General features: G+C 41.1%; 1 protein-coding gene across 3 annotated transcripts in view; it reads left to right on the top strand.

Annotated features, from left to right (window-relative positions):
- SARNP (SAP domain containing ribonucleoprotein) overlaps positions 1–22,070 on the top strand; it is a 69,507-nt gene that overhangs the window by 19,362 nt on the left and 28,075 nt on the right. For all 3 annotated transcript variants that reach the window (XR_008492746.2, XM_063646975.1, XM_054441990.2), the window contains 7 exons: positions 617–663; positions 893–960; positions 5,423–5,474; positions 6,610–6,683; positions 7,102–7,130; positions 10,823–10,848; positions 12,270–12,338. Coding sequence is in view for 2 of the 3 variants with exons in the window: in XM_063646975.1 (XP_063503045.1) it covers positions 617–663; positions 893–960; positions 5,423–5,474; positions 6,610–6,683; positions 7,102–7,130; positions 10,823–10,848; positions 12,270–12,338 (365 nt within the window). In the remaining variant the exon portion in view is untranslated. The remainder of the gene's footprint in view (positions 1–616; positions 664–892; positions 961–5,422; positions 5,475–6,609; positions 6,684–7,101; positions 7,131–10,822; positions 10,849–12,269; positions 12,339–22,070) is intronic.

Below are 22,070 nucleotides of genomic sequence, written 5' to 3'. Positions count from 1 at the left end.
TCTTTTAAACAAATCTTTCCCCACCACTAAATCTCAAAGATACTTTTCCACATTACTTTTTTTGTTTGTTTTTCAAGACTGGGTCTTGCTCTGTCACCCAGGCTGGAGTGCAGTGACATGATCTCAGCTCACTGCAACCTCTGCCTTCTGGGTTCAAGTAATGTTCCCACTTCAGTCTCCCTAGTAGCTAAGACTGTAGGCGCACACCCCCACACCCAGCTAATTTTTTAATGTTTTTTGTAAAGACGGGGTTTCACTGTGTTCCCCAAGCTGGTCGCTTGAACTCCTAGGTTCAAACGATCCACCTGTCTCTGCCTCCCAGATTGCTGGGATTACAGAGAGTCATGGTGCCTGGCCCCACATTACTTTTAAAATTAATTCTCTAGTTTGACTTCACATTTAGTTCTTCAGTCCAACTGGAGTTCACATTTGTAATTGATGTTAGGTAGAGATCTGGTTTTATCTTTTCCAGATGTGGCAGCTTTTATGTGCATCAGTTTCTGCCTTCACTATTGGATTTTTTGGGGGAAAGCAAAGTGATTATAATTTTAACCTTGGTAAGTGATCAAGATGGTTTTGTAGCAGGGCTTGACCTGAATATTTTAATATTCTTTAGCTGAAGAGGAGGCAAATGAAGAAGATGTACTGGGAGATGAAACAGAGGTGAGTTGGATAGAGTAAGGTTAGTCTCTGGTCTGGTAGTGTGCCACTGCTTTGGCCACATTGCTTTAACATCAGTCATTGGAGGACTTAGATGTAAATTTATTAGGGGAGCATAAGATGGGTATGAAGGTTCTGAGAGACTGGTTTATTTTGGAGTTCTGATGTTCTTCTTTTGATAGATATTTATTCTTTAGATTTATGTTAACCACCTTGTTTCATTTGGTTTTAGGAAGAAGAAACAAAGCCCATTGAGCTCCCTGTCAAAGAGGAAGAACCCCCTGAAAAAACTGTTGATGTGTAATTATCCCTTTTTTTAATCTGAGTACAGAGCAGGGAGCTCTTTTCTTATTGTATTTAATGTTTAACTTTGTTTACATCTTTACATGTTCCCATTGGCCTTTTCATTTCTGATTAGGTCATTTTTTTGTTTTTTAGAAGGGACTGCTTCAGAGTACTTGGTCCCAGTGAAGCAAAGCAAATTGTCTCTGAGTTATGTAATAGGTGATTAGGACCAGGTGACTTCAAGACCAGACATAGTTTAATTCTCCTAGCTTTTGTTGTTCTTTTGTAGGGTCACCATAATAGATTATTCTGTTACTCTATAGAGAATTTGTACAAGTCTGTATACAGTGTAAAACTGTGTAAACTCTGTTAACTTTTTTTTTTTTTGAGACAGGATCTCACTCTGTTGCCCAGACTGGAGTGCAGTGGTGTGATCTCGGCTCACCGTAACTTCCGCTTCCCAGGCTCAAGCAATTCTCCTGCCTCAGCCTCCTGAGTAGCTGGGATTATAGGCATGTGCCACTACTGCCCGACTGATTTTTGTATTTTTAGTAGAGACAGGGTTTTACCATGTTGGCCAGGGTGGTTTTGAACTCCTGACCTCAAATGATCCACCTGCATTGGCCTCCCAAAGTGCTGGGATTACAGGTGTGAGCCACCGTGCCCGGGCCATTCTGTTAACTGTTCATAAGAGTTTTGCACTTTTCTGGAAAAGTGTAAAACTGAGGCCAGGCATGGTGGCACACGCTTGTAATCCCAGCACTTTGGGAGGCCGAGGTGGGTGGATCACGAGGTCAGGAGTTCAAGACCAGCCTGGCCAAGATGGTGAAACCCTGTCTCTTCTAAAAATACAAAAATTAGTTGGGTGTGGTGGAGGGCACCTGTAATCCCAGCTACTTGGGAGGCTGAGGCAGGAGAATTGCTTGAACCTGGGAGGTGGAGGTTGCAGTGAGCCAAGACTTTGGCACTGCACTCCAGCCTGGGAGCCAGAGCTGTCTCGGGGGGAAAAAAAAAGTGTGAAACTCTATATAAGGAGTTTTGTAAGGGAGGAGGGTGTTAGGTAGAGATTATGTTTCTGAAGTAGCACTCTGTTCTCTCTTGCTTTCTGATTTATAGTGGAGGAGGGGAGGACAAAGTGCTAGAATGGAAAGTAGATCTTGATTTGTTTAAACTATTCCACAAAGGTGATCCTAAACATCTTTAATTTGGGGCTTTTTCCACAAATGTCTGGCCATTTTGTACTATAGTACATTAAGAGCAGTTGAGTCCTAAACTTTAAACATTTTTGTTCCTCATAGCTGTGTTAGTGCATTTAATTATAAAAGGCAGTGTATTTACAAGTAAAATCAGTACATAGTGGAGTATATCAATTAAGAATTAAGTACTCTTTGTATCCATCCTTAGATCTGACTTTACTGAGGTTTTTAGAACAGTACATATTTTTGGAAGATTTTATATATGGGGTCTGTACATATATATATGTATGTATGTGTATATATAGATACACATATACACACACTATGCACACGCTTGATTTTTTTTCACATCTGGAAATTTTTTATATCATCATTTTCTTATTTAAGTGTTAGTTATATGCTAGGCATTGTTCTTAAGAGTTATATGCTAGGCATTGTTCTGAATGTTTTACATATACTTCCATTTTATCCTCAGTAGACCCTGTAAAGTCAGGATAATTATCCTAGAAAGTGATCCCTTTTTTGTTTAGCTTGTTATTATGGGAAATTACAAGTATATACAAAAGTTCGACTAGTATAATAGACTCTCATCTACCTATCACCCAGATTTACTAGTTATCAACTTAGAACCTTGTTCTTTCTAGCATTTAATAGTATTCCATTCTATGGATAAACAGTAATTTATTTCACCAGTCTTCTGTTGATGGACATTTAGATTATTCTTAAAAAAAAATGTAGTTCTGCATGTCCTTTTCTAATGATTTATACTCACAAGTATACCCATAGGGTAAATTCCTAGCAGTGGATTTGCTGCATCTCAGAGGATGTACATTTAACATCTTGATAGATTTTTGTCAAATATCCCTTTATTTATTTATTTTTGAGACAGGGACTCACTCCGTTGTCCAGGCTGGAGTGCAGTGGCACAATTTTGGCTCACTGCAACCTCCATTTCCCAGCTCAAGTAGTCCTCCAGCTTCAGCCTCCTGAGTAGCTGGGCCTACAGGCACGAGCCACTACACCCGGCTCTTTTTTTGTATTTTTTATAGAGTTGGGGTTTCGCTGTGTTTGCCAGGCTGGTCTCAAACTCCTGAGCTCAAAGCAATCCACCTGCCTTGGCCTCCCAAAGTACTGGGATTACAGGTGTGAGCCACCATGCCCAGCCTATCAAATACTACTTTCTAAAGCCATTTAGTTATCTTTCCATCATAAGATGTTTATGATTAGATATAGTGCCTTGAAAAAATGACTTTGTGAGATAGCTTTAAAATAGAAATGTTATGGGGATTTCTGGAACAAGAAAGAAGATCAGGTGAATACCAAGATAATTGGCTTGTGTGGGTTAAAAAAATAGAGGTTCGAAAGTTTGAAGTTCATTATTCATAGAATATTTAAAATGTGCATTCTGTTCAGGGGGCTTTAATTCTATTAATGAATTTTGAAACAAGGAAATTGAAGTGGGTGGGGTGATCATTTTTTATTTTTAGAGGATAGTTGTGGTTAGACTGAAGTATGTACAAAAAGATTCTGGGTCTCTGTATTTCAGAGAATGTTGTTTACGTGATTGGGTAGGAGAGAAATTTCTCAGTGAAGAGTGGAAATTTCCCATGCATCCCAGAATTTGGTGTTTATTTATTGCGCTTGAGTTTAGTTGCCTAAGGGAATTGTAATAGAATGGAATGAAACTTCCCTTCTGGGGTTCCCTTTCTGCCATGATGTGCACTGCATTGACTGTGCTTCAGAATGGTAATGGGGAGGAAGTCATTACACTGGGGTTGATGGAGAGTACTGCTTTCTTGATGGTATTGGATTTCAAGTGAAACATTAAACTTTGGCCTTTTGTGCCTAAATTATAAGACAGGGTTAGGGAAGGATGGCAAGGAAATGGGAAGCGTTTAGAAATTTCTTTAAACGTCAGAATAGCCAGGGCTAGTTTAGATTCCTTGACTGTTTAAAAAGAGATCCCCTTCTTCATCTTTGTCCTGAAGTTCTCCACAAATATACCTGTTTCTAGTTTGATTCCCCACCCCTAACCAGCTAAAGCGGTTACATATTGTAGGACTTCGTTATGGTCAGCAGGGGGCACCCATTGCTTGTCTTCAGTCCAGGGATTTCCAATAAAAGAATGGAAGAGAGTAAGTTCTTATTCCAGAATTGCTTCCTCTGAAAATGTCATTAAACCATTACTACCTTTCAGGGCATCAAATGGGAAAAGTGTCCGGGATATTGGAACAAAAGCTGCCCATGTCTCTAAATGAGGGACCTTAATGAGACTGGTTATGACCCACAGTTTTATGGGAGTTGTTTGGTGGTGGGTTAATGCCCTTCCATTTATCGTGGGTACTTCCGAACTTTGTCTCCCGCCCCTGTGGTCCCCCCTCTTTTGTTTTCTCTTAAACCTTTGACCAGTAACTTAACATGTTTTCCTAATTCAAACTCCCCTTAGACTTTTTTCTTCCTACCTTCTTTGGCATTTTTATTTGTTTCACTTTGACTGTTCCAGCTAGAGCTACATTCCCCATGGGAGAAATAAGGGATTTTTAAAAGAAGGAAACCAGACCTTGTAGAGTACTTATTAATTGTTGTGATGAACATTGGCAGCTGGTACTTGAAGGAGGATTGGAGGGTTACTCATTAGTTCAAAAGTAAATTAAAGGCTGGGCTCGGTGGCTGACGCCTGTAATCCCAGCACTTTGGGAGGCCAAGGCGGGTGGATCACTTGAGGCCAAGAGTTCGTGACTAGCCTGGCCAACATGGTGAAACCCTGTCTCTACTAAAAATACAAAAATTAGCTGGGTGTGGTGGCAGGCGCCTGTAATTCCAGCTACTCAGGAGGTCGAGGCAGGAGAATCTCTTGAACCCAGGAGGTGGAGGTTGCAGTGAGCCAAGATCACGCCATTGCACTCCAGCCTGGGCTACAAGAGCAAAACTCTGTCTCAGAAAAAAAAAGTAAATTAAAAAGTTCCTAAAAGCAAATGAGACAGTTTCTGGTGTCCTTTGAGTGTTTCCCTTCAGCCCAGTATATTTAACCAGACTTCTTTCCTTATTTCTTTATTATACTTTAGCTAAAGAAGCTTAGTTTGTTATTTGAACTCTTTCCTCTCAATAGATGACAGTTAAAAGGAACCAAAGCTCTAGTGGACTTCACGTTTCTTTGACTTAAGGGGTGACAGAGAGATAATAGGGCAGAGAACGGTGGCTCAGGTGAATTCTTACACATTTCTGAGGTTGTGGTTTAGAATATCAGTTTTCTCATTTTAAAAAATCTCTTTCTTTTCTAGGGCAGCAGAGAAGAAAGTGGTGAAAATTACATCTGAAATACCACAGACTGAGGTAGGTATTCTGCTCCCTAGTAGAACAGTCTCTACATTTCTCTCTCCCTCTTACCCTTTATTATATCTGCATCATCCTCTAAAATTTATTCACAGGCAGAAAATCAGTATTGGCAGATTTTGGTGTTGATACGTTTCACTGCCAGCTACTCTTTGGAAAATATTTGGCTGGCATAGGGGTAGTCATTCTTGAAGCCATAGTCTTTTTATATGTAATACTGTGGTCTTAACAGTGACTCTCTTTGAGATGTTTTCAAACCTAGGATTAGATTTAGGAGGATTGTACCTTGAAAATGTATTGGTAGATGTGACTCTTATGTTGCTACTGGCCAGTAGCTGAGATTGAAATTTCTCTGATTTCTGTGGTGCAGGACTGTGAAACCAGGTTCCAGTTGAGATCTTGTGTTCAGTATCATACTTGCAAAGTAGAGAATTATTAAACTCTTTTAGAATGGCATAAAACAATGCTGCCTCATTTCTAACTGAAAGAATACCATTGGTGTTGGAACCAAGCTATTCCTTTGATCACTTTTCAAAGGTCAGCCAAACATAGCTTTTGACTTCTTGGCTTCATGCATAATGTAGGTTTTACTTTATTTCTCCCTTTTGTTTTTGAGGGCATCTAATAATAGTCTTTTTTTGTTTGCTTTCTGGGAAGGGCCGTTAAGTCCTAGCATGGACACAACCTGATATCTTCTAGGATTGTCAGTATTTTCAGTTTAGACCCTAAGAAATTACTTCTGATGTTTTTAAGATACCTACCTTTGGCTGGGCCGGGTGGCTCACGCTTGTAATCCCAGCAGTTTTGGAGGCTGAGGTGGGCAGTTCACTTGAGGCCAGGAGTTCGAGATCAGCCTGGCCATCATGGTGAAATCTCATTTCTACTAAAAGCACAAAAATTAGCTGGGCACAGTGGCACAGTCCTGTAATCCCAGCTACTCAGGAGGCTGAGCCACAAGAATCGCTTGAACCCAGGAGGCTGAGGTTGCAGTGAGCCGAGATCATGCCACTGCACTCCAGCCTGGGGGACAGAGTGAGACTCTTTTTTTTTTTTTTTTTAAAGATACCTACCTCTGACTAACTTTCTTAAACCATAAATTGACTTTTTTTTCTTCCTTTTGTCTACTTTTACTTAGAGAATGCAGAAGAGGGCTGAACGATTCAATGTACCTGTGAGCTTGGAGAGTAAGAAAGCTGCCCGGGCAGCTAGGTGAGTGTCCCCAGCCTTTTGGGCCTCTGATAGGGGTGTTGTAAAGGTGAAGATGTGTGATCCTAGCTTTTAGGTATAATTGTTGATTTTAAGTAGAATAGAGGCTTGCTGAAGGATACGAACACTTTTTTGACCCTATTCAGAACATGTCTACTGATTTGGTTATAGTAGCTATAAATTGAGCTTTATTGAGAAGGGTTTTTGTAACAGTTAAAGCCAGGAACTGACTACTACTAATTCTGATAAGGCTTCCTTTTAGCTTAATTTCTGAACCTCTTTCATGGGGTTGTTAGAATTAGCTAATGATTGCAAGGCTTGAGATCACAAGCAATAAGTGTCATATGTATACTTGACACGGAGACAGACAACCAGGAGTGTGAACAGCTTCCTAAAATTTAGTTTGTTTTTCCTTCTTCAGGTTTGGGATTTCTTCAGTTCCAACAAAAGGTAAGAGTACAGAGATACTTCTGAGAAAGCTACCTTTTTATTCTTTTCTGGTATAACAGGTTTCATTTCTTCAAAATAAGGTAAACTTGCTAGCTGTAGAAACTCTTAAGAGATTGTAACGTTCATCTCCTGCTTTAGGTAAAATTATACTTAGGCCTTCCTGGGCAATTAAGAGAGATACTGAATGTTATGAGAGGATAGGAAGTGCCAACATTTGTCTTTCTTTTCTTGAACATCTTCAAAGAAGTTTCTCTCGTACTTTGCTTACTTATTCTAGGGTCTCTACTGCATAAAATTATTGCATACTATCCAGTGTTATACTGGCTATTATAAGTGATACAAGAGAAAAGAATATCTTCTACCTTAACAGTTTTACTTCTAGGAATGTATAAGGAAATAGCCTTGAATGTGCATAAAGACTTAGCCCTAGGGATTATCACAGCATTATTTATAGTGATCAATAACTGGAAACAACCAACTGTACAACAGAGAATTGGTTATTAAATGTGTGCCGTGGTATAGCAGAGTATACTGTGCTGAAATAATATTGAAAGATATTTATCAGAGATATTGATGAAAAGAGTTACAAAATTATATTAACAGTATGTTCCCATTTTAGTCATGTAAGAGTGCATGTATAGATAGGAAAAAAGCTATCTTTTTTTTTTTCCCAATAAATACAGTTTGCCCTCTATCTGAGGGTTCATCATAACCAAATGTGGTTCAGAAATATAGTATTTTTGGGATGTGAAACCTGCAGATATGGAGGAGCAGCTTATATCTGCTGCAGGACTTGAGCGTGGAGGATTTTGGTATCAGCTGGAGGGGTGGTTTTGGATCCAATCCCCTGAGGAAATGGAGGGACGACTGTATTCTAAATGGTTAATACTCGTTATCTCTGGTTGGTGGAATTTTGAATGATTTCTTTCTTTTTGCTTGTCTGTGTTTTTAAAATCCATACAATGAATATGTATCACTTTTGTAATGAATTAGAGGAAATTATTACTATTTTTTGAGACACAGTCTTGCTCTGTCACCCATGCTGGAGTGCAGGGACGCGATCTGTTTCACTGCAACCTCTGCCTCCCAGGTTCAAGCTATTTTCCTGCCTCAGCCTCCCGAGTAGCTGGGACCACAGGTGTGTGACACCACACCCAGCTAATTTTTGTATTTTTAGTAGAGACAGGTTTCACTGTGTTGGCCAGGCTGGTCTTGAACTCCTAAACTCAAGTGATCCACTCACCTCTGCCTCCCAAAATGGTGGGATTACAAGTGTGCCGAGCCTGAAATAGTTATTATTTTTAAGAAATGGCTGGGTGTGGTGGCTCACGCCTGTAATCCCAGCACTTTGGGATGCCAAGCTGGGAGGATCAATTGAACCCAGGAGTTGGAAACTAGCTTGGGAAACAAAGTGACACCTTGTTTCTACAAAAAATTAAAAAATTAGCTAGACATGGTGGCATGAGTCTGTAGTCCCAGCTACTTGGGACACTGGGGTGGGAGTATCTCTTAAGCCTGGGAGGTCAAGGCTGGCAGTGAGTGTGATCTTGCCATGACACTCTAGCCTGGGTAACAGAGCAAGATCCTGTCTCAAAATTTAAAAAAAGGACAGGCTGGGCACGGTGGTTCACACCTGTAATCCCAGCACTTTGGGAGGCCAAGGCAGGTGGATCGCTTAAGGTCAGGAGTTTGAGACCAGCCTGGCCAACGTGGCGAAACCCTTCTCTACTAAAAATACAAAAAAAATTAGCCGGGCGTGGTGTTGCGCACCTGTAATTCCAGCTACTTGGGAGGCTGAGGCAGGAGAAGTGCTTGAACATGGGAAGCGGAGCTTGCAGTGAGCAGAGATCTCTCCACTGCACTCCAGCCTGGGGGACAGAATGAGACTCTTTTCTCAAAAAAACAAAAAGAACATAGCCCCTTTTCTCGGGAACTTAAAATTTAAATGTAGTCTCCTAATTCAATCCAGTTTTCCCTGTGACTCGTCAGTAGTTTTAAGTAAGAAAATGTCCCCCAGAGATCTTCTTGTAGTGTTTTGCTGTGCTTTTAAAAAGACAGAAAAATTCTGCCCACTATCACTAAGTGTTTTAGAAAAAAACAATTTTTTCTGGCTCTTAGTTATATCAAGAGAGATATAATTGGTGAAGATACAACAGAAATTATAGAATGTGGTGCTTTTTAATTTTTTTTAAGAGACAGGGTTTCACTATATTGCCAAGGCTGGACTTGAGCTCCTGGGCTCGAGCAATCCTCCCTCAGCCTCCTGAGTAACTGGGACTACAGGTGCAAGGCTAAAATGCTATTTGAAGAAAGATAATAGTTAAAATTAATAGTCTGAAAAGGGAACCTGATAAAAAATAACAGTTTCAGTGTTACTCATAATTCTGACATCTTAGAACTATAGAGTAACTCTAAAATAACGGAATTTGGGAACATTTAAAAGGAAGCATTGTTTTTTGAATGAAATCCTGAAAAGTTTGAAGTAAATAATTATTGGCTAGGTTATTGGTGATAATTTCAGGACAGAAAATTGGCCTTAAGGAGCCATAATTTCTTTTTTCTTTTTTTTTTTTTTTTTGGGATGGAGTCTTGCTCTGTTGCCCAGGCTGGAGCGCGGTGGCGCCATCTCAGCTCACTGCAGCCTCTGCCTTCTGGGTTCAAGCAATTCTCCTGTCTCAGCCTCCCGAGTAGCTGGGACTACAGGCGCACGCCACCATGTCTGGCTAATTTTTGTATTTGTAGTAGAGATGGGATTTCACCATATTGGTCAGGCTGGTCTAGAAGTCCTGACCTCAGGTGATCCACCGGCCTTGGCCTCCGAAAGTGCTGGGATTACAGGTGTAAGGCACTGAACCCAGCCAGGAGCCATAATTTCAACTCATGATAGTAGTTCGTGTTTGTCCAGATGCGATCTCTTTTTTTAACAGCTTTACTGAGATGCAATTTGTACAACATACAGTTCATCCATTTAAAGGTATATAATTCATTATTTCATAGTATATTCACAGGGTTGTGCAGCCATCATCACCATGCTTATCACCCCAAAAAGAAACTCTGTGCCCATTAGTAGATATCCTCCATTACCTCTCCCTGCCCAGCCCTAAGCAGCCACTGAGGTTTTTTCTCCGTGGAAATTTGCCTTCATATAAATGAATTCGTGTAGTACGTATAGTATGTTGTCTTTTGTGACTGGATTCTTTCACTTAGCATAGTTTTCAAGGTTCATTCATGTTGTAGCATGTATCTCTATTCATTTTTATTAATAATATTCCATTGTATGGATATACTATACTTAATTTAGCCAGTCATCAGTTGATGGGTGTTTTTCTTTAACTTTTTGTCTAATATGAATAATGCTGCTGTGAACATTTATGTACAAGTTTTTGTGTAATTATATGTTTTCATTTTCTCTTAGCTGTATAGCTAGCAGTGGAATTGTGGGATCATACATAACTGTATTTATCTTTTGAGGAACTGCCAAATTGTTTTCCAAAGCAGCTATACCATTTTATGTTCCTGCTAGCAATGAATGCAGACATGATCGCTAGATGCAATTTCTGCCTTTTCTTTGTCATCATAGGATAAAGGATGTGTGTCCCGTATACTGTTTTTATGTTGCCTAATTTGACTTGAAGACTGTCGGCTTTTATGACTTTTAAAAATATTAAATGAAACTTTATTTACTTCCTTAGGTCTGTCATCTGATAACAAACCTATGGTAAGAAATCTTTTTTTATTTCTTACACACCCAGATCTTAATTCTATATAGCTAACTTTAGAGACTCCTCCTCCCCAGATTAGAGGAAACTCTGAGAACATTAATTTGTTGACTGTTTTCAGTACAATGTTGTATGTCTTGAATTTAAAAAATTGTTGGAGATACTGAGAGGTCAGGAAAATTGTCACATGTTCAATTACTGCAGACATCTTCTTTCCTACCACTCTTTTTGAAAGTAAGAATGGATTTTGTTAGCCATGTATGTAACTGTTTTATGGTACTGGAGGCCTTGTCCAATGGCCTTAGATAATGTCTAATTCATAATTACCACAAGAGAATCTATGGAAGCAATTTAGGAGTTCTGTTTGTAGATAGTGCTTTTTTCTTTTTTCTTTTTTTAAATACTATCCATGAAATGTGAAATCAGAGTAAAGAATGGTAGAATAAAATGGCTTTCTGGACCGTTGTGACTAGTTAGCATATTTTAAAAATGGTAACGAATGCAGTGGTGAAATAGAATCAGCTTTATGAAATCCTGCTTTAGGGGTTGCTGTTTAATATTGTAAGTGAAGGTTTAATATTATTAATGAAAATTTCCTAAATATTCTTTTTTTTTTTTTTTGAGACGGAGTTTCGTTCTTGTTGCCCAGGCTGGAGTGCAGTGGTGCGATCTCAGCTTACTGCAACCTCCGCCTCCGGATTCAAGGAATTCTCCTGCCTCAGCCTCCCAAGTAGCTGGGATTACAGGTGCCCGCCACCATGCCCAGCTAATTTTTGTATTTTTAGTAGAGATGGGATTTCACCATGTTGGCCAGGCTGGTCTTGAATTCCTGACCTCAGGTGATCCACCCGCCTCGGCCTCCCAAACTTCTAGGATTACAGGCGTGAGCCACCACGCCTGGCCCTAAATAATTCTTACAATAGTAACAAGTCCATGTACCAAGGTTTCCAAGAAAGAGGAGGGAAGAGAATCGAGTTGGGTGGTAGTTATAGATTGTCTTCTGAAAAAGGTGCTTCCATGATAGTTTCTCTTGGTTTGGAGATAGAGTTAAGAAATACTTGCAGAGACCACATGAGAATTAATGATTTTGGATTGTGAATGGTAGACTTGTTTGGAGGTGATGATTTAGACATGTGTTTGCTTTCTCCCGCAGTGTTTGGCTTCCCTTGATCTTAAGCCCTCCTTAGGCTCTTGACACCTGTGATAAATGCAGGAGGCAGGGCTGAATCTTTCACTGCATTCCAGAGGAGGCCATAATCAGTGGACTGGATGGTTGCTGCTTAGTTTTCTTATTTTGCTCATAGGGTGTCTTTGATGTTATAGGCTTATTTGAACTCTTAGCTTCAAACTATAGTTTCTGCATTTTTTGTTTTCCGTTTTGATTTTTTAAAACTATGTTCTTTCCCCTATGTTTTTATAGGTTAACTTGGATAAGCTGAAGGAAAGAGCTCAAAGATTTGGTTTGAATGTCTCTTCAATCTCCAGAAAGGTAATGTAGGTTCGATGGAAGTAATGTTTTTGTGACATTAGAGCAGCTTATGGGAACTACATAGGTTGGAAATGACCTCCTGAGAATGTAGCTGGCTACAAAGCATTTCATTTCACATACTTGATTGACTGTCACCTCCTCTCGCTGACTCTTGATTATGTTACAGGAATTATTTCACAAGCTGATTGATTGTTTTTTCCCATGGATTGTTTTCATACCTTTCACCCAGGCTGCTAGAGCATGGTCTACATTTCTTTTCTTTCTTTCTTTTTTTTTCTTTGAGACAAGGTCATTCTGTTGCCCAGTCTGGAGTGTAGTGGTGCGATCACGGCTCACTGCAGGCTTGACCTCTCTGGGCTCAGGTGATCCTCCCACCTCAGCCTCTCTCGTAGCTAAAACTACAGGCACGTGCCACCATGCCCAGCTAATTTTTTTCAATTTTTGGTAGAGACGGGATTTTGCTATGTTACCCAAGCTGGTCTCGAACTCTTGGGCCTAAGGGATCCACCCACTTCTGCCTCCCAGAGTGCTGGGATTACAGGCATGAGCCACTGCACCCAGTCTGAGTATGGTCTATATTTCTGTTGGTTAAGATGTTAAATTCAGTGATGTTAAAACTTACTACATCTACTTTAACTTTGATAATAGGCATAATGGGAATTAAATAATTAGGAGAAGACAGCCTTGTCTTTAGGTCAAAAGTACTTAGAAATAAAACTTGGAGGATTGGTGGAACAAAAATAAAAAAGTTAATTCATTCTTTATGCCCCTCAGCTAACTGATATTATTTAGTTTATTAAGCAAGATGACTTTGTTTACTTCATGCTGTGTGGGGTGATTGGTTCCCCAGGGCATAGTTGCCTTTGTAGTTTTGCTAGGCACATTGGAGAAAATAAGGATTTTTCTATTTGCCTAGAGCAGGTGGTCTCTTAATCTTTGTTGTTTAGAACAGGAACATGTTTCTTGGTTGTCAAAATGGTGGCAGGGTATTTGAAACCAGAAAAACCATCATTTAAGAAAAAAATCGGGCTGAGCGCGGTGGCTCACGCCTGTAATCCCAGCACTTTGGGAGGCAGAGACGTGCAGATCACAAGGTCAGGAGATTGAGACCATCCTGGTTAACACGGTGAAACCCCGTCTCCACTGAAAATACAAAAAAATTAGCCGGGCGTGGTGGCGGGCGCCTATAGTCCCAGCTACTCAGGAGGCTGAGGCAGGAGAATGGCGTGAACCCGGGAGGGGGACCTTGCAGTGAGCTGAGATTGCACCACTGCACTCCAGCCTGGGTGACAGAGTGAAACTCCGTCTCAAGAAAAAAAAAAAGAAAAAGAAAAAAATCGGTCAGGCACGGTAGCTCATGCCTGTAATCCCAGCACTTTGGGAGGCTGAGGTTGGTGGATCACCTGAGGTCAGGAGTTCGAGACCAGCCCGGCCAACATGGTGAAACCCTGTCTCTACTAAAACTACAAAAATTAGCCGGGCATGGTGGTACATGCCTGTAATCCCAGCTACTTGGGAGGCTGAGGTGGAAGAATCACTTGAACCCAGGAGGCAGAGGTTGTAGTGAGCTGAGATCGTGCTACTGTACTCCAGCCTGGGCAACAGAGTGAGACTCTGTCTCAAAAAAAGAAAAACATCAGTATTTCCAACTCAGCATAAAAGTGTTTAGCTCTCTAGAAAGCCATTGGAAGAAACTTACCTGACATTGGTTATATATTTTGCTTAGGAAAAAACTAAACACTAAAAGTAATCATTATTGTGCCACTATGGAACACTTGTGCACAACTTTGTTCCATCTTTCTTCCATTTAGGTTAACTTTTTTTTTTTTTTTTAATCTTTTTGAGACAAGTTCTCACTCTGACACCCAGGCTGCAGTGCAGTAGCATGATCACAGCTCATTGCAGCCTCCATTTCCCCAGCTTAAGCAAGCCTCCCACCTCAGCCTCCTGAGTAGGTGGGACCACAGAAGTGTGCCACCATGCCTGGCCAGTTTTTTGAATTTTTTTTTTTTTAGAGATGAGGTCTCCCTGTGTTGCCCAGCTGGTCTCAAACTCCTGGCCTCAAGCCATCCTCCTGCCTCGGCCTCCCAAAGTGCTGGACTATAGGTGTCAGCCACTGCGCCTGGCCTGGGTTATCATTTTTTATATTAACCAGAAATACAGCATCAGGTCCGTGTGTCTAGCATGATGCTGAGACCATTGGTGCTCAGTGGGAATACTTGCTCATTTTTGTGAAGTAAGAAAAAATTTGGAGTTGAGAGGCAGAGTATGTGATTCTTAAGCCACATGCACTTTAATTGGAAAGGGCTGTTACAAACCAAAGGTCACGACTGGGCACGGTGGCTCACACCTGTAATCCCAGCACTTTGGGAGGCTGAGGCAGGTGGATCACGAGGTCAGGAGTTCAAGACCAGCCTGGCCAAGATGGTGAAACCCCATCTCTTCTAAAAATACAAAAAATTAGCCAGGCACGGTGGCAGGTCCCTGTAATCCCAGCTACTTGGGAGGCTGACGCAGGAGAATCGCTTGAACTCGGAGGGCGGAGGCTGCGGTGAGCCGAGATTGCCCCACTGTACTCTAGCCTGGGTGACAGAGTGAGACTCCATCTCAAAAAAAAAAAAAAAAAACCAAAGGTCACTTGTGTTGTGCCAGATGGCCAAGAGGAAGGGTGCCTTGGTTCTGTGGCCCTAGTTCTCGTCTGTCTTCTCTTTTATATGAGGGCTAGATGTGTGAGAACCCCAGCAGTAAAAATTCACTCCATCTTCTAAGGAATTGTCTGTGTTCCTTCAGAATTTACAAAATTGAACATCATATCTCTTACTACATAGCTCATAGCTCCTACTACACATTGCTGAAAAGAATTTGTCCATCAGTGCTATACTGTATACCTGTGTTATTTTTATAGTATTTCATTACAGGAATATCAGGTCTTTCTCTTCCCTTCCCTAGACTTTTTCTCTTTCTTTGACCTTTTTTCATTTTTAGTCCACAGGAGGCTGAATAAAACAGATACATATGTTAACTTTGTGACTTTGAGCAAATTACTGAATTTCTTTGATCCTCATCTCTAAGACTTAGAGCAATAACTAGCAACCTGGTTGGGAAGAGTAAATAATTGGATACATGGCCAGGTGCAGTGGCTCATGCCTGAAATCCCATTATTTTGGGAGGCTGAGGTGGGAGGATTAATTGAGCCCAGGAGTTTGAGGCTGCAGTGAGCCATGATGGTGACACTGCACTCCAGCCTGGGTGACAGAGTGAGACTCTGTCTTTTTTTTTTTTTTTCTGAGACAGGGTTTTGTTCTGTCACCCAGGCTGGAGTGCAGTGGTGCGATCTCAGCTCACTACAACCTCTGCCTCCTGGGTTCAAGTGATTTTTCCCACCTCACCCTCCTGAGTAGCTAAGAATATGGGAGTACGCCACCATGTCCAGCTAATTTTGCATTTTTAGTAGAGATGGGTTTTCTTCATGTTGTCCAAGCTGGTCTTGAACTTTGGCCTCCCAAAGTGCTGGAATTACAGGCGTGAGCCACTGCACACGGCCTAGACTCTGTCTTAAAAAAAAAATTTGTATACAGTATTCGAAATTACCTAACAGTGATACTTTGACCTTCAATAAATGTTAGTTTTCTTCCTTTTTTCTTAGTTCAATTCTGTTGGTAAATTGGCTTTATGGCCTTAAAACTGAGTCAATTAACTTGACTCAATTTTATTTTTAGTTGATCATTGGTAAGATTTCAGCGCCCATTTTAAGTCTCTGGAGGGTTGTAATACAATAATGGTAATTGGCAGAACTCTGGCTGTGAGCTTCCTTCTCTAATAACATTGACTGTCAATATATATAGCATATTTTTTATTTGCATATGTGCTAGAGTAGTGCATCTGAAATTATCTGTGGCAATAAACTAGTTTAAAAATTTTTTTAATTATTGCAGTGATACTTTTATAAAATACAATTAAAATGTTACAACAGCGTTAAATTATTCTGAAAGTTTCTTAACATTTTCAATTTCTGGACCTTTACACACTGGTAAGAAACAGTTTGGAAACTAGCACCAGGAGGCAGACTATATTTTAAGTAGCACTTTACTAGAATATGTATGGTTTCCAGCGACTACTTCACTTGGAGATTTGTGACCTTTTGAGATGTGCTCTTTGAGTATAGGTCCCATTTACATTGGTTATAAGTCTTGATTTTCAGAACCATCCTAATTTAAACATTTTGGTCTGTTTTGTCTCATAAACCGTCACAGTGTCCCAGAAATGCTGATGTTTTGCTATCTACACCAGCACTGTCCAATAAAACTTATTTTACAAAGCCATTTGTGGCTAGTGGCTACCGTATTGGACAACTCATATCTAGCTTATATCTCCCACACAGCTTTCATACTTGGAAGTGGCATAGAAATTATTTATCAGACCACATACTTGGACCACTGTTAATCTGTAGCTGAGAATTTTTTTAAATAATTGTAGAAAAATATCAGCAGTTTCAGAGTAAATCTATGAAAGGAGAGAAGTTGGAGGAAAAGGAGTAAGACATAAGAAAAGTAAGGATTCTTTTTTTCTAGAAGTTAGTGTTCTAGTTCCACATCCTGGAATTGCAGCTGGGTACATTGTCTGGTGAGAATTGCCTAGTTCTTGTGCTTAACTATTTATCACTAGAATGAGTTGCTACGTAGTGTTTGGTTGCTTGGCAGAGGTTAGTGACTTGGTTAAGTTTGTGTTTACGGAACTGCCAGATGAGCATACTTTTGTCCACTTCATCCTGGGATTCTGGGTTCCAGTGTAGCCTTCTATATAATTCGGTCACTTGTCTTTAAGTTATTTAATTCTCTAGGCACAGATTTTATTCAGTTAGATGTGGTGCAAATAGTGGAGGTTAGCAGGTAGTGTAGCCTCTTCTCTATCCTAGTATTCTAAACAAGACAATGAAAAACCCACTTTTTGTCATCTCTGTTGTCTGCTTGATCCAACTTACGACCCTGCGTGCTTGCTGATTTCTCTTTAGTGGACTTGGCTACTGATTAGTGTAGTATATGAATAAAGAGAGGAAGTATATGAGAGCAAATGAGCCATGGATTGAATAATGTTTATGATTGATTTCTTTTTTTCTTTTTTTTAGAGATAGGGTCTCATGTGTGGCCCAGGCTGGTCTCCAATTCCTGGGCTCAAGTGATCCTCCTGCCTCAGCCTCCCAAAGTGCTGGGATTACAGGTGTTAGCCACTGTGCCCAGCCTAATTTTTTTTTTAATTGTCACAATCTGCTCATCTCCTCTTCATATTTTAGATTTATGGCTTGAGCATATTACAGATTTAAGAACCTGAGTCTGCTATTTTTCCTAGGCTGACTTTTGCATGACTATTTATATATTTCAGTTTTTAGCTCCACTAGTATACTATACACATGTCAGGCACTACACAGAAATGTAAAGAAATCTCTCTCCCGCCTCCCCCCAGCCTCCCCTAAATCATCATCTCCTTTTCCCTCTGCCCAAGAAAAGTCTGTTCGTTCATGTTTCCAGCTTAAGTCTCAGTGAACAGAATCTTATTGGTTTAGGCTAATGGAAAGTGACAAGGCAAAGAATGGCATGGGCATTTACAGAATTTTTTTACACAAGAGGCTGTAAATTGTCCCCTTCAACTCTTTGGACTGTTTGAGGATAGAGTGGCATGCCTTTTCTCATAAGTCTCATGGTGACTATGGACTAATAAACCTTCCACCCACCCCCCTCAAACAACAAAACTCAGATAAATAACATCTACCTGGTTTGCTCTGATTGATCACCAGCTAGGTTTTCTGTCTTGTGCTTGACTGGTTGTTTTTTCTCTGTTTCCCATGCCTCCCAAAAGGAGTAGTGTTTGGGTCAGTGACATTGGTGAAGGACAGAACTTAGCCTAGCACACAGGAAACCATTTTTATTATTTTTTTAAGACAGGGTCTAACTCTGTCACCCAGGCTGTAGTGCAGTGGCGCAATGATAGCTCACTGCAGCCTCAGCCTCCTAGGGTCAAGTGATCCTCCCACCTCAGCCTCCTGAGTAGCTAGGACTACAGGCGTGCGCCACCACACCCAGCTAATTTTAGTATTTTTTGTAGAGATGGGTTTCACCACGTTGCCCAGGCTGGTCTTGAACTCCTGGACTCAAGCAGTCTGCCAGCCTCAGCCTCCCAAAGTGCTGAGATTACGGCCATGAGCCACTGCGGCTGGAAACTCATCTTTGAAAGGAGTTTGAAGCCTGGGCAACATAGTGAGACCCTGTCTTCTATAAAAAGTAAAAACAAATTAGCCAGGTGCAGTGTGGCACATGCCTGTGGTCCCAGCTACTTAGGAGACTGAGGTGGGAGGATTGCTTGAGCCTAGGAACTCGAGACTGCAGTGAGCCATGTTCATACCACTGCACACCAGCCTGAGTGATGGAGTGAGACCCCATCTCCATAAAAAATTTTAAAAAAGAAAGAAAAGAGTGGGAGATGGATAGAGGGAATAAAGCCAGCTCAGTTAATATATTTGTAGTCAAAGGATATTAGTTTTGGTAAAAACTAAGTCTGGGCTTAGGGCTGTAGTATTAACTGCTGTGCTAATTTGAGTGGATTGTTTTGTATTTTTCAAACATTGGCACCCTCGGGAAGGAGAAACTTGATACTTTAGGACATTATAGGAAATCCATCTACATGGGTATTTAAAAAACAAAACAAAACAAGTCTAGTCCCAGGCACTAAGCAGAAAATTGGAATGTGGTTGATACTCTTCTCCTTCCCCAGGAATGTGAGGGCAGTATATGTTACTGATTCTTGATTACTAGTAGAAGGTACAAGCATCTTATATGCTTATTGACCTTAGTACGTCCTCCTTTTTTATCTATTAGAATAGTACCAGAGTTTTTCTACTTCCAGCCCTTCATATAGGTAACTGTCCTAAAGAGTTATCTTAAGTCTTGTAAACCTTGAAGGATACTTTTCCCAGGTTTATGATTTTTGCCACTCTTCTTTCCTGATGGGTATGATCTGTGTTAACACAGTGTCACAATATAAAAAGTTTAGACTGGGCACAGAGGTTCACACCTGTAGTCCTAGCTCCAGTACTTTGGGGTATCGCTTGATCCCAGGAGTTCGAGACCAGCCTGGGCAACATAATGAGACCCTGTCTCTACAAAAAATAAGAATAGCCAGGCATGGTAGTGAGTGCCGGTAGTCCCAGCTCCTTGAAAGGCTGAGGGGGAAGCATTGCTTGAGTCCAGGAGGTCAAGGCTGCAGTAAGCCATGATGGCACCACTGCATTTCATCCTGGGAAACAGAGCAAGAGCCTATCTGAACAACAACAAAAAAGAATATAAAAAGGTTGAAAATAAACTATGCCTCTACTGACAGTCTTCTTCATGAGGCTGGTGACTAGAATATTCTTGGATAGCTACAGTGATCATTTTCATGAGCCTTTTGTATTACATTTTTTATTGCCGTTGGTAGATGAACCACTTCACAGTGAGTGAGATATTGGACCTGCCTTGTTTTTTTTGTTTGTTTGTTTTTGTTTTTGTTTTTGAGATGGAGTTTCGCTCTTTTGCCCAGGCTGAAGTGCAGCTGCGCGATCTCAGCTAACTGCAACCTCTGCCTTCCGATTTTAAGCAATTCTTCTGCCTCGACCTCCCAAGTAGCTGGGATTACAGTCACCCGCCACCACGCCTGGGTAATTTTTGTATTTTTAGTAGAGATGGGGTTTCGCCATGTTGGCCAGGCTGGTCTCGAACTCCTGACTTTGTGATCTGCCTGCCTTGGCCTCCCAAAGGGACCTGCCTTGTTTGTGAGGAGCTTGTCACTTAACTATGTTGAGGTACCAGAGAGGAAGCTGAGACAAAGTCAGTTCAAAGTACAGACAGCCACCAGTCTTCTAGCATACAGATTTCATTGTAGCTAACTGATGGCATGCTGTTCTCAATTCACTCTCTTCTGGAGGGCCTACTGTATTCTATCTTCTATTCTCCCACCATCTGAAATAAGTGAAGAAATATTTGTTTGTTCCTTCACTTCAGTGCTAGGTTTTGGTATAGAGGTTAGCCATTGGGATGTGGAAAGATGAAAGAAGTTCATACAGCAGTCCTCCCTTATCTGTGGTTGTGCTTTCCGTTGTTTCAGTTACCCTCAGTCAACCATAATCCTAAAATATTAAATGGAAAATTCCAGAAACAAACAGTTTATAAGTTTTAAATTGCACACTGTTCTGAGTAGCATGATAAAATCTTGCCCTGTCCTGCTTGGGTATGTGAATCATCCCCTTGTCCAGCATATCCCTACTACTTCCCCATTAGAGCAGTGCTTGTGTTGAAGTAACTGTTATTTTACTTAATATTGGCCCCAATGCACAAGAGTAGTGATGCTGGCATATTGTTGTAATATATATATATTTTTTGAGACGGAGTTTTGCACTTGTTGGCCAGGGTAGAGCGCAATGGCGTGATCTCGGATCACTGCAACCTCCGCCTCCCGGGTTCAAGTGATTCTCCTGCTTCAGCCTCCCAAGTAGCTGGGATTACAGGCATGTGCCACTATGCCCGGCTAATTTTTCTTTCTTTCTTTCTTTATTTTTTGAGACAGAGTTGCTCTGTTGCCCAGGCTGGAGTGCAGTGGCGTAATCTGTGCTCACTGCAACCTCCGCCTCCCGGGTTCAAGCAATTCTTCTGCCTCAGCCTCCCGAATAGCTGGGATTGCAGGCATGTGCCACTACGCCCGGCTAATTTTTTGTGTGTTTTTAGTAGAGATGGGGTTCCACCATATTGGCCAGGCTGGTCTTGAACTCCTGACCTTGTGATCTGTCCACCTTGGCCTCCCAAAGTGCTGGGATTACAGGCATGAGCCACTGTGCCCGGCCTTATTTATTTATTTATTTGGAGACAAGGTCTTGCTCTGTCGCCCAGGCTGAAGTGCAGTGGCATGATCACAGCTAACTGCAGCCTCCACCTCCCAGGCTTAAGTGACCCTCCCACCTCAGCCTCCTGAGTAGCTGGGACTACAGGCACAAACCAACACGCCCAGTCAATTTTTCAATTTTTTTGTGGAGACAGGGTCTCACTGTGTTACCCAAGCTGGTCTCAAACTCTTGGGCTCGAGTGATCCTCCTGCCTTGGTCTCGCAAAGTGCTGGGATTGCAGGGTTGGGCCACCATGCCTGGCCTGTTCTATTTTATTATTGCTATTAATCTCTTATTGTGTCTAATTTATAAATTAAAATTACAGATAAAATCATAGTATATATAGGGTTTGGTACTATTTGAGGCTTCAGGGGGTTTTGGAATGTATCCCCCTTGTATAAGAGGGACTACTGTACTGTGGATTTAGAAGTTGGTCACCGATCTTCTCAGAGGGTCTCTAATTAGGATTTCGTAGTTTAGGTATGGCTGTATAAAACCTTTTCCAAAGGAAGAATGATGGGGCCATGCATAGGATATTACCAACATGGAACTTTATAAACCTAAGGAACCATAAGCTATGGTGAAGAGTTTGGTAGAATATCTTTAAAGGAAGTAGTGGTAGAAGAATTAGATCCCAGAATAAGTTGGAAAAGTAGCCTGCTTAGTAAGTTTGGGTTCTATTCAAATATACTCAAGCAGCAGTGCCTAGGCTTAGTGTAAAATTTAATTCTCCATTTCTCTTTCTCATACAGCCATGGGACCAAGAAAAACGCAGATAGTAGACTTCCAAGTGGAAAAAACAAAACTCAAAGTAGGCTCCCTCAGCC

Source organism: Pongo pygmaeus, chromosome 10 (assembly GCF_028885625.2).
Source record: "Pongo pygmaeus isolate AG05252 chromosome 10, NHGRI_mPonPyg2-v2.0_pri, whole genome shotgun sequence".
Classification (NCBI taxonomy): Eukaryota; Metazoa; Chordata; class Mammalia; order Primates; family Hominidae; genus Pongo; species Pongo pygmaeus.
This window is presented reverse-complemented; position numbering and strand designations above follow the sequence as displayed.